This window comes from Mus pahari, chromosome 13, assembly GCF_900095145.1.
Source record: "Mus pahari chromosome 13, PAHARI_EIJ_v1.1, whole genome shotgun sequence".
NCBI classification, from domain to species: Eukaryota; Metazoa; Chordata; class Mammalia; order Rodentia; family Muridae; genus Mus; species Mus pahari.
The window spans coordinates 26121912-26133554 of record NC_034602.1 but is presented as its reverse complement, the minus strand read 5'-3'; the positions used below and the strand labels follow the sequence as shown (position 1 = coordinate 26133554).

Sequence of the window (11643 nt, the reverse complement as noted above, 5' to 3'; positions counted from 1 at the left end):
GGAGGCAGAGGCAGGCGGATTTCTGAGTTCGAGGCTAGCCTGGTCTACCAAGTGAGTTCCAGGACAGCCAGAGCTATACAGAGAAACCCTGAAAGTCTGAGCTAGGGTCTGGAGCTAGGGTCTGGATGGTGTGGTCATGCTAGCCTTGCATTTAAGATGCTTCTGCCTCCTTGCTCCCGAGATACGGGCACACAGGATGCTTCTCATACAACTCCATAGCACCATCGCACCACTGTGTGAAGGCCCACTTTCATAGCGGTTTCCCCACTGGTCAATGACTGCTGTGAGGCTTTGGGCTTCCCTCATGTGCTCATTAGTTTTTTTCGAAGTCTGACACAGCCAGAATTATTTATAAAGAGGGACTCTCAACTGAGAAATTGCCTCCATCCGACTGGCCTGCAGGTAATTCTGTGGGACATTTTCTTGATAAAGATTTGTAGTGGGCCCAGTCCACTACAAGTGGTCCCCCACTGGGCAGGTGGTCCAGGGTTGTTTAAAGAGCAGGCTGAACAAGTCTTGGAGAACAAACTAGGGAGGATCATTCCTCTGCTTCAGTTCCTGCCTTGAGTTCCTATCCTGATGCCCCTTAATGATAGCGTAGAAACTGTCAGGTAAAATAAACCCTCTTCTCTCCAAGATGCTGCTGGTCATGGTGTTTATCACAGAAATAGAAACCTACCTAGCTCACCAAACACAAGAAACTAAGCTGAAGTTGAGCATGAGTCAAGACCTGAATGGACCATGTAAGGATGGCTTGTCTAAGGCATCCAGCTCCTCACACTGAGGACACCCTGGGGGGATGGACATTCCAGTACAAAGAAGGATACAGTGCTTCCAGTGTGCAAAGGCCCTCCGCAGGACCATCCTCCTGGCCAGCTTCACCACCAGGGCATGGTGGGCAGACAAGCTCTGCCTCCACTCCCAGGCCCACTGCCAGTCACAGAAATGTATCTGGAGCACAGCAGCACGGTGGAATTGTACAGCCATCTCTGCAACAGAGAAATAATTCTTGGGTGCTGCTCCCCAAGCAGGGAGAGGTCACAGAGGTTGGACCCTACTTACTGGCAGTGAACAGGATTCTAGAGCACTCTGACAAAGAATCCTTAGTAAAGGTCTTAAGTGATAGTGTATGCTTAGCAAATGTGAGACTCCTTCGGTTCAACCCCAAAGAACACAACATAAAAGAGTTGTCTAGATACTAGAAAGATATTGGGACTTCTTAAGTTATTCTCTCTCTAAGAAAAGAGGTCCGTAATTTTCAGGAAGGGTGATGGCTAATCCTAGTTGTCAAGTTCACACATCTGGGAAGAGGAAATTAGTTGATTGACTCCATCAAATTGAACTGTGGCATGTCTGTGAGGCATTTTTTTTTTTTAAGTTAGTCACTGATTAATATAGAAGGGCACAGTGCATCGTGGGTGATGCTATCCCTGGGCAGGTAGGTCTGGGCCTTAGAAGAATGATAAATGAGACAGAGGGAAGGAGGCAGGCCAGGAAGCAGCACTCCTACTTTAGTTACAGCCTCCAAGTCCCTGCTTGACTTCCCTCAATGATAATAGACTATAACCTATAAGCCAAATAAATACTTTCTTTCTCCCAGATGGTTTGGTCATAGCTTCATCACATCAACAGAAACCAAACCAAGAAAGGAATGTGTAATTAAAAAAAAAAAAGGGAGGGGGGCTGGAGAGATGGCTCAGCCGGTAAGAGCACTGACTGTTCTTCCGAAGGTCCTGAGTTCAAATCCCAGCAACCACATGGTGGCTCACAACCATCTGTACAGCTACAGTGTACTCACATACATAAAATAAATAAAAAAAAATTAAATCTAAAAAAAAAAAAAAAATCTAGCTGGGCGTGGTAGCACACGCCTTTAAACCCAGCACTCGGGAGGCAGAGACAGGCGAATTTCTGAGTTCGAGGCCAGCCTGGTCTACAGAGTGAGTCCCAGGACAATACACAGAAAAAACAAAACAAAACAAAAACAAACAAAAAAACAAACAAAAAAACTGTCTTAAAAAGCAAAAAAAGCAGGGCAGTGGTAGTGCATGCCTTCAATCCCAGCACTTGGGAGGCAGAGGCAGGCAGATTTCTGAGTTTGAGGTCAGCCTGGTCCATAGAGTGAGTTCCGGGACAGCCAGGGCTACACAGAGAAACCCTGTCTCGAAAAACCAAAAAAAAAAAACCAAAAAACAAAACTTCCCCTTGGTCAGGCAGTGGTGGCACACACCTTCAATCCCAGCACTGAGGAGACAGAGGCAGGCGGATCTCTGTGAGTGCAAAGCCAGCCTGGTCTACAGAGTGAGGTCTAGGACAGGCAGGACTATACAAAGAAACCCTGTCTTGAAAAACAAAAACCAAAATTTTCTCCCCAAGGTACGGTAAGGCTTCTAGTTAGCTGCTGATAGTCAAGAATGGTAACTGACTCTTTGAAAGGCACTGTTTGATTTCTGCCTCTATGTGGCTGGTTCCTGGATAGGCTGAGTCTTCATGTCTATGATGTACCACTGCAGTTATCATGCTGGCAAAGGGCTTCCTGAGCTTTCTACCATGCTGACCCAAGCTTCAGAGTACACGTCCTTCCAACGCTGACCAGCTGATCGCTGGTGAACTGGGACCTCCAAGTAGGTCATAGCTTGAGACACACAATTAAATCTTACATGCTAGACAACCCACAAGGCTTTGCTCTGCAGCCCTGGGCAACTGAAGAGTTGGTCTACTACCACTCTGTCTGACAGATACAGGGAACTTGCCAAGGCAGTGTTGGCTAGGAGGAAATGGGACTCACTTGAACAAGAGCCTGAGAGCCTAGCCTAGAGTCCACTCCAGTGTTCGATTCATTCCTGTGTAAACTCAATAAGCTTGTTTACAAAAAGCATCAGTGAGCAGGCTCCTGGGGTGACCTGAACCAGCAGGCTGTTCTTAGTAACGGGGTCTGAAGTGGGAGGAGGCCAGGAGATGAGAGGATAAAGAAGATAAAGAAAAGCTAGGGTCAGGAGGTCTTTCATAAGCTATGTCTTAAGCCCATTATATTCCTGGTTTTAGAGATGAAGTAAAAGCCCTGGGTCAACTAATTCTCAAACTATTGAGGAATCTAAACCATAATAATGACATCCGTGAGAATCCCACCGTGCCAATCTTCTGCATTCTGAGTGCTGGGATTGAAGGTGTGCACCACTGTTGCCTGACTAAGGGAGAAGATTTTCACAGGATCTGTGATATGTTAAATTTTTTCTTTCCTTTTCACTTAAAAAAATCAATATTCAAAAAAATTTTTTAATTTATTTATTTAGTTTATGTGAGTACACTGTTGCTGTCTTCAGACACACCAGAAGAGGGCATGTGATCCCATTACAGATGGTTGTGAGCCACCATATGGTTGCTGGGAATTGAACTCAGGTGTCTAGAAGAGCAGTCAGTGTTCTTAACTGCTAAGCCATCTCGCCAGCCCCCCAAAAATTTTAATATCACAAATTATATGCTTTTGCATAAGGGAGGGCAAACTCAAATAATCCAAGTGTGTACTGAGGGCTGGGCTGAGCCCAAGCCTCCCCTGAGGCTATGATGTACCAAAAAAGGAACACAGCTTCTGACCTAAAATCAGAAACATACTTGGCAGAGCCAGAAGTCGCCTGGGTCAGGGCCTTTTGGTGGTTGTGGGTTCAGATCCCAAGAACCCAACTCTTCCACCATATGGGGCTGTGGTCAGCAGTCCCAAGGGGATTGCTTTGTCTCTGATGCTCTTAAAATACCCTATGTTGTCCTTGTACAAGGACGCTTTATTAGCTTCCTAATTGGTCCCATTCCATGACAGCTTCTGCTGCCTCTGTCCCACTTCTCCCATGGAACTGATGCTTTATTTCCCAATAAGCTCTCCTTGCATAGCTCTCCTGGCAAGACTGCCTGGTCCCACCTTTTCTATCCTTTTTATTTTCCCATCTCCTGGCCACCGCTCACTTAGGACTCTGGCATTGAAGAACAGTCTGCCTGTCCATGTCAAGTATTAGAAAATGGCTCACTAAGTAAAAGTAAGCATGTGACAGCATCGGGCATGGTGGTACACACCTTCAATCCCAGCTCTGGGAAGGCAAAGGCAGGCACATTTCTGTGAGCTCCAGGCCAGTAAGGACCGTATAGTGAGTCCTGTCAGCACTACATGGTAATATCCTGTCTCAAAACAAAAAAACAAATTCACAACTCATCTGCCTTGTCTTTGCTGGCAGTGGCTCTCCTTCCTTAGCTCCTCACCCCTGACAATGTAGGTGTGCTCCAGGTTCACCTCCACCCACTCCTGATCTCAGCTACAAAGTTCATCTCTAGCTCAAGGGCTGCTGAACCTTGGCTTGGCAGTCTCACATCCCATGCTCACTGCCCCAAGCTACAGCTTCCAAGCCCCTGCCACTTCAAGGGACATCAGCACTACAGCTGAGTTCATTACGGCTTGGCTGCCAGAGTTGGGGTGGCTGAATTGGAACTGTTTGGGGAGTCTCATGACTGGTTATGCCAGGAACCCTTCTCCAAAGAACCAGCTCCTCTCCTATGTGACTGAGCTTTGCCCTCTCAGAAGCCATGGGACTCTTTTGCCTAATGGTGACTTTTCTCATCTGCTTTGATCTGTGAAGCAATTTCCACCTCTGCCTTCCACAGTCCTTCCTCCCATGTCTCCTCTACCATGTATGTTCTTTTTCCTGTACGTCCTCAGGAAACCTGGGAAAGTAAGTGGCTGGCTCAGAGTCTGACAGAAGGGACACTAACAAATATATTGTATTAATAAAGTCAAAAAAAGCAAGTCATTCTAAAAATACAAATAATCACTAAAACTACCTTTTGATTGTTTTTTTGTTTTTGTTTTTCTTTTTTGAGACAAGGTTTCTCTGTGTAGATCAGGCTGGCCTTGAACTCAGAAATCCACCTGCCTCTCCCTCCCAAGTGCTGGAATTAAAGGCGTGTGCCACCACTGCCAGGCTCTAAAACTAGTATTCTTATCAAAGATGTAATACAGTGTAAAAATAAGCACAATAAAAAAAACCCTATAAATAACATTATACCCATCACAATAAGGACAGCCCCATTTGAAATAAAAGGTATGTAGTAATCACAATACATTAACACAATCTGAATTAAAGTTAGTGTTAGCATCAGAAGTGGTTTACAGTCAGCCTCCAGGTCCAGCAAATGACATCACCCCTAGGCGATAAGGACCCTGTTGCCATGGCAACTGCCACACATTCCAGGCAAAACACCTCACCCATGTGGGGTGGTGCAGGGTGGTGTGCATTGTTCATTACAACACAGTTAGAATAAAAGACAGAGACCCCAACCCCTCACCCCCTCTTCTCTTTCTTCTCTTCCTCGCTTCTCTTCCCCCCACCCCCACCCCCATTCAATTTAAAAAAAAAACAAAAAAAAAAACAAAAAAAACAAAACAAAAAAACTCTTCTTGTAAGATTGTGCTGGCCTGGCGAGATCTATCCAGAAACAAGCCGCCTTCCAACTAATAGGCATGTTAATAAAAGCCAAAATGGGGGACTGGAGAGATGGCTCAGGGGTTAAGAGCACTGACTGCTCTTCCGGATGACCTGAGTTCAATTCCCAACAACCACATGGTGGCTCACAACCACCTGTAATGGGATCTGGTGCCCTTTTCTGGTGTGCATGAAGACAGAACACTCATATATAGACATAAATAAATACATCTGAAAGAAAGGAAGAAAGGAAGAAAGAAAGGAAGGGAGGGAGGGAGGGAGGGAGAGAGAGAGAGAGAGAGAGAGAGAGAGAGAGAGAGAGAGAGGAAGCAAGCCAAAAGGAAATGAATGAGAACCTAAGATGGCGTACTCTTCTTCTGACTTTCCTGTCATCACAACTGTGGTGTAATATCTTCTGTTTCCTCTTCCTGAAGGTCACAGACAGTGGGGAGAGCCACCTGCTCAGGCCTGGCTTAGGAGCCTAGGTTTCTGACTCACCATTCTGCCATCTCTTCACCCTGCAGATCTGGAGGTATTTAAGCCAAGCCTTCAGAGATCTCTGCTTCTGCCAGTGCTGATAGTGCTGCACAGCAGTGGCCGCCTTCCGCCTCTCTTGCTGCCTAATTAGAAGCTGTTCCTGCCATCGAAGCCAAGCCTGAAAAGACCACATCAGGAATTCAACATCATTCTAAGCCACACAGTGAGCCTGAGGCTGGCCTGGGCTATATGAGAGTCTGCCTCAAACAAAACAAAACAAATTGGGGGGGGGGGGGAGAAGTTACAAGTATACACACAAAAAAGAGAAGTTGTAAAAAGTAATTTGCAAGTACATGATGGAGTTCAAGAGCTCCCGAGCTGGAGCTGAGCCAGGCTGGTGAACTAACTGAGGGAGGACAGGAAATTGTTCCTAAATCCACAAGGGAGGAAGGAGAGATGCATATATGGAAACTTTAAAGGAAGACAAATCAATTGGAGGGAATACTGATGTCAATGGCTGTTCTGCTTTAAATTTCTGTGACAGTTTTAATACCAACTGTATGTTACACATTATCACATCAGTATGAAATAATGAAAGAATGACATTGTTGCTATGTAAAAGAAAGCTTTTTTTGTTTTAAAATTATGACCAAAGTAGATTTAGGATGTATGTTGCATGAAGAATTTTGAAGTGGCTCAAAAAAATTAAGCACAAGCCAGGCACAGTGCCATCCATACACCTGTGACCTTAGCACTCAGGAGGCAGGAGCAAGGGGAACAGGAGTTTGAGGCTAGGATGACCTACATGAGACCCTGTCAAAAAAAAAAGTCCAAAGAGAGAAAGAACTATATTAACTCTTAAACTGGTATGAGAGTGTAAGGCCCCCGAAACAGGAAGAGACCCTCACCCAGAGTTAGCCAGGCCTAACTCCTTGTCTTAACAGTAAGGGGGTTTTGAAGGCAAAACCACAGGAGGGGGAAAGTGGGTAGAAGTGAATTACAACTTTTTCTCTGGCCGAGCTGTCCTTGGTAAGATCACAAAAGGGGGAGTTGTGTAAATATCATTAGAGCGGGGATGAGTTACAGCTTGTCTTCTGGTGGAGTTACCGTTAGTAAACATTCCACGGGGGTTAGGAAAGTAACACCTGGCTTCATTTATTGGCAAAGGGGTCATAAGCTATCTTTTGGTGCACATTCCTGGTCCCAAACATAGGAAGATGGGCGCCTGGCTGGGGCAACTGATGATAATTGCCTAGCTAGCTGTCAGGCGGAGGGACAGAGGCTTCCTGCTGGCCTTTGAGAACATAGAGCTCTTTACTGGCCACATTTCTAATGATCTGGGGAACAGGTTTTGGGGAGTGTTAAAGCTAGGGCTCCACAAGAGCTCCTGCTTGTAACCTCAGGATTTGGGAGGCTGAGGCAGGAGGATCACAAATTTGAGGCCACCACGGTCTTCAGAATAAGATCCTGAATTTTATTATTTTTAATTATGTGTGCACAGGTGTGTGCAGGTATGTGTGCATGTGTGTGCAGGTGTGTGCATGTGTGTGCAAATACCTGTGCAACCCAGAGGAGTCAGAAACCCTGGAGCTGGAGTTACAGGGAGTTGTGAGCTACTGATGTGGGTGCTGAGAACTGAACTCTGGTCCTGTGGAAAAGCAGTGCATGCCCTTAACCGCTGAGCCATCTCTCCAGGCCCCCTCCCTACTTTTCCTGAATATTTAAAAAGGAATAAAAAAATATATTTGAATGGTCGTCAAACATGATGAGGTAGGTGCTGGTGGTATACTCCTTTAATCCTAGTACTGGGAGGCGGGGCAGAGGCAGGTGGGTACCTGTGAGCCTGGCCTACAAAGTAACCAGAATAAAAAAGAAGAATGGCTGGGAATGGTGGTGCACGTCTTTAATACCAGAACTTCGGGGGCAGAGGCAAGGGGATCTCTGTGAGGTCAAGGCCAGCCTGGTCTATGTTGTGAATTCTAGGACAGCCAGGGCTACATAGTGAGACCCTGCCTCAAAAAACAAAACCCCATATAGAATGGGTTGAACAGGCTGAGGAATATTTGGGATCTGCAAAGGTTCACCCTTTAATACGCTGCGCCATGTAGCTGACACTTGCTCTTTCCATACCTAACTCCTCAGATAGCCATTTTGCAACTTCTCCCTACCAGGCTTTCTTGAAAGCCCTCCCATGAGCTCACCAAAACTGTGCTTATCAGTCTATTACCCATTTCCAAGTGGCTCAGGCCAAAGGTCAGGTTTGCCCTCGCACTGCCTGACCCAGCAGACAGCACTTTCTCTGGTGGATAGATGTTCCTGCTGCTGACTTCACAAGGCCCGCCCCCAGCCTCTCCATCACTCCATTCACTTACTTTACTCCTTCACTGAGCTACCTGGCTTTAAGTGCCATCCTCCTGCAAGGACTCACGATGGTGTGTTCTTGCCTGGACCCTTCCTCAGAATTCCAAATGCTCCCTTAGCATCTATCTGTGCCTCTCTGTGGCAACGCAAAGCAAGTATCAGGCTGAGCATTCAGAGTGAAGAGCACAGCTCCTCCCATTCTTCCCCACAAGGTTGCTTCCCCTTCAGTGGTCCCATGTCAGTAAATGGCAACTCCTCAGCTGCATCTGCTCAGCCCAAACCAGGAGTCACATTTAATCTCTCCATGAGTAAATCTGTCTGTCAGTCACATTCTAAACCAACAGAATCTGAGCCTGGAGAGTTGGCTCAGTGGCTAAGAATCCTGACTCAGATTTGATTCCCAGCACCCAAGCGGAACCTACAACAATCTGCAACCCCAGTAGGGGATTCAATACTTCTTTTGCCCTCCATGGATACCAGACACATACACAGTGCACACGCAAACATACATGAAGGAGGGCTGGAGAGATAGCTCAGCGATTAAGAGCACTAACTGCTCTTCCAAAGGTCCTGAGTTCAATTCCTAGTAACCACATGGTGGCTCACAACCATCTGTAATGAGATCTGATGCCCTGATCTAGACAGCTACAGTGTACTCATGTAAATAAAATAATCTTTAAAAAAACATACATGAAGGAAAAAACTTACATATGCAAACTCTCTTTCTTTCTCTCTCTCTCTGTCTCTCTCCAACTCCCATTGTGCCAAAATTTCATTTAGAGAGTTTTTCTTCTATTTTTTTCTATTTTTATTTATTTTTATTTAACTTAACTACTTTTTTATGATTTATGTGTATGAGTGCTCTATCTGTATGTACACCTTTGTCCCAGAAGAGGGTGATGTTTTAGAATAGCAGCTTGAGTCAGAACACAGCACACTGGTAGCAGCAGATAGAGAAGGGGGGAATAGAGGGGGAACGTTCCTCTTATATATATGTATGGTGACATGGTCACAGGTAAAGGTGGGAGGTGAGCCCAATGGATTCTGGGAATATGGTGGCCGTTGTCTTGGCAACAGGTGTGTAGGTCGCAATGTTGCCTATGTGGTATCATAGGTTTCAGAGGTCCTGATGCCAACAGAGGGCATCAGATCCCATTACTGATGATTGTGAGAATTGAACTTGTTCCCTTCCCCAGCCTTGAAACAGGCTGACTTTGACCTTGCTGCCACTGAGCCTGAGACCATCTGGAGTGGAGCCTTCCGACCTAGGTGGCTCTATTGTTGGCTCTTTTGTTCTACACCTGCTGCTGCTACATCGCTACCTGCTGAGAGACTCTTGAGATATTCCAGAGACAGCATCCTGCAGATCCACCTACAGGCTCGCACCTGTAGGACAGGCACCAAGAATGGATTGGCAGGGGATGGGCCTCCCCTCTTTATAAATACAGACTCTTAGTAAAAGCTTGAAGCCTTAAACAGAAAATCATGTCTTAACCGGGCGGTGGTGGCGCACACCTTTAATCCCAGCACTCCAGAGGCAGAGGCAGGTGGATTTCTGAGTTCAAAGCCAGCCTGGTCTACAAAGTGAGTTCCAGGACTACACAGAGAAACCCTGTCTCGAAAAAAACAAAAAAACAAAAAAGAAAATCATGTCTTGGCATCCATTATTTCTCTCGCCATTTTCTCCCATATAGCTCCTGCCTCACACTCAGGAACCCAGTTAGTGTGGCCGCAGGTGGCTGCGTCAACTCATAACTCCTGAGAAGCAGTTAGTACTCCTTACCACTGAGCCATCTCCCAGCTGTGTGGGTGTGTGTGTGTGTGTGCGCGCGCGCATGCAAGTATATGCACCTGAGTCCAGGTACATAGGATGGCCAGATGGTAACAGATTCCCCCAGAGCTGGAGTTATAGGTGGTTGTCAAGTGTTCTATATGGGTTCTAAGAACCAAACTCAGGTCTTCTGCAAGAGAGTATGCACTCTTATTCTCTAAATCACCTTTTCAGCCTTCATGATAAGCAATTCCATTTGTTTATGTGTCTGTGTGTTCATGTGAAGGTGTGTGTGTGTACAGGTGACCTCAGAAACCAGGCGTATTTTATTAACATATATTCACAGCATGGAGTGGCGGCTTTCAGTCAACAGGCATGGTCCTAGCACTTGGAAGGAGGAAGCAAGAGGAGCACAAAGTCAGGGTCATCCTCCACTATATAACAAGTTCAAGGACAGTCCAGACTATGTGAGACCTTGTATCAAAAGTCAAAATCCAGGGCTGGAGAGATGGCTTGGTGGTTAGGAGCACTGGCTGCTCTTTCAAAGGTCCTGAGTTCAATTCCCAGCACCCATATAGTGGCTTACAACCTTCTGTAATGGGATCCGAAGTCCTCTGATGGGTCTAAAGACAGTGACAGTGTACTCACATACATAAGAATAAATAAATCTTGCTGGGCAGTGGTGGCGCACGCCTTTAATCCCAGCACTTGGGAGGCAAAGGCAAGTGGATTTCTGAGTTAGAGGCCAGCCTGGTTTATAGAGTGAGTTCCAGAACAGTCAGGGCTACACAGAGAAATCCTGTCTTGAAAAACGAAATAAATAAATAAATAAATCTTAAAAAAAAAAAAAAAAGGCAAAGCATTCATATCTATAAAATACATAAATAAATCTTTTAAAGAAGAAAAGAAAACAAAAATCAAAACCCAAACCCCCTGTGAGGGCAAAGCTGAAGGGTTCCCTTTCCAGTCTTGGTTTTGACCTGCATTATTTTCTAGTTTGCTACAGAGAAAGAACAATGGAATAAGAACATACTTCTGACAGTTTATAATGAATTTAGTGAAACAGCATGGAATTAACATGGAACTGCATGGGAAGCAAGTTCACATCCCTATGGCAGCCGGTACCGCACAGCCTCACCTTCCGCCCTGCTCTCTCACCCCACCCGACCCCGGGCTGCACTCCCAACAAGCAGCAGCAGAGAGAAGACTTCCTGCTAACTACATGGTCCTAGAACACCACAGCCTGAGTATGCCAGACAAACCTGCAGCTGGAGGCTCAGGGCCCTGTGCTTCACAGCCGCTGCGTGGAGAGCGTGCTCTGCATGGGCTTGTCCTAGTCGCCACCTCCACTTGCTCCACCAGATACTGAAAGAGCAAATCAAAGATGGAGTCAGTCGGGGTTGAGGGAACTCACCAGAAGAGAAAAAGACCACTAAATTAAAGCTGTGCTTCTGAACTATAGCCTAAGACTCTCTTCCCTCAGTGCCATCTCTAAACGAACGCCTGCTCGTCTACTGCTGCAAAGAAAAGCAAAAGTCGGGCTGGTGAGATGGCTCAGCGGGTAAGAGC

The 11643-nt window shown here is 46.1% G+C and overlaps 1 protein-coding gene across 6 annotated transcripts in view; it reads right to left on the bottom strand.

Moving 5' to 3' along the window:
• Sfi1 (SFI1 centrin binding protein) overlaps nucleotides 1-11643 on the bottom strand; it is a 71305-nt gene that overhangs the window by 23585 nt on the left and 36077 nt on the right. For 5 of the 6 annotated variants that reach the window (XR_003845001.1, XM_021210268.2, XM_029545058.1 and 2 more), the window contains 3 exons: nucleotides 11337-11439; nucleotides 5964-6120; nucleotides 828-989 (listed from right to left, as the gene is read on the bottom strand). Coding sequence is in view for 4 of the 6 variants with exons in the window: in XM_021210268.2 (XP_021065927.1) it covers nucleotides 828-989; nucleotides 5964-6120; nucleotides 11337-11439 (422 nt within the window). In the remaining 2 variants the exon portion in view is untranslated. Of the gene's footprint in view, nucleotides 1-827; nucleotides 990-5963; nucleotides 6121-11336; nucleotides 11440-11643 lie in introns of those variants that run through there. The other variant, XM_029545060.1, reaches the window with a different exon arrangement.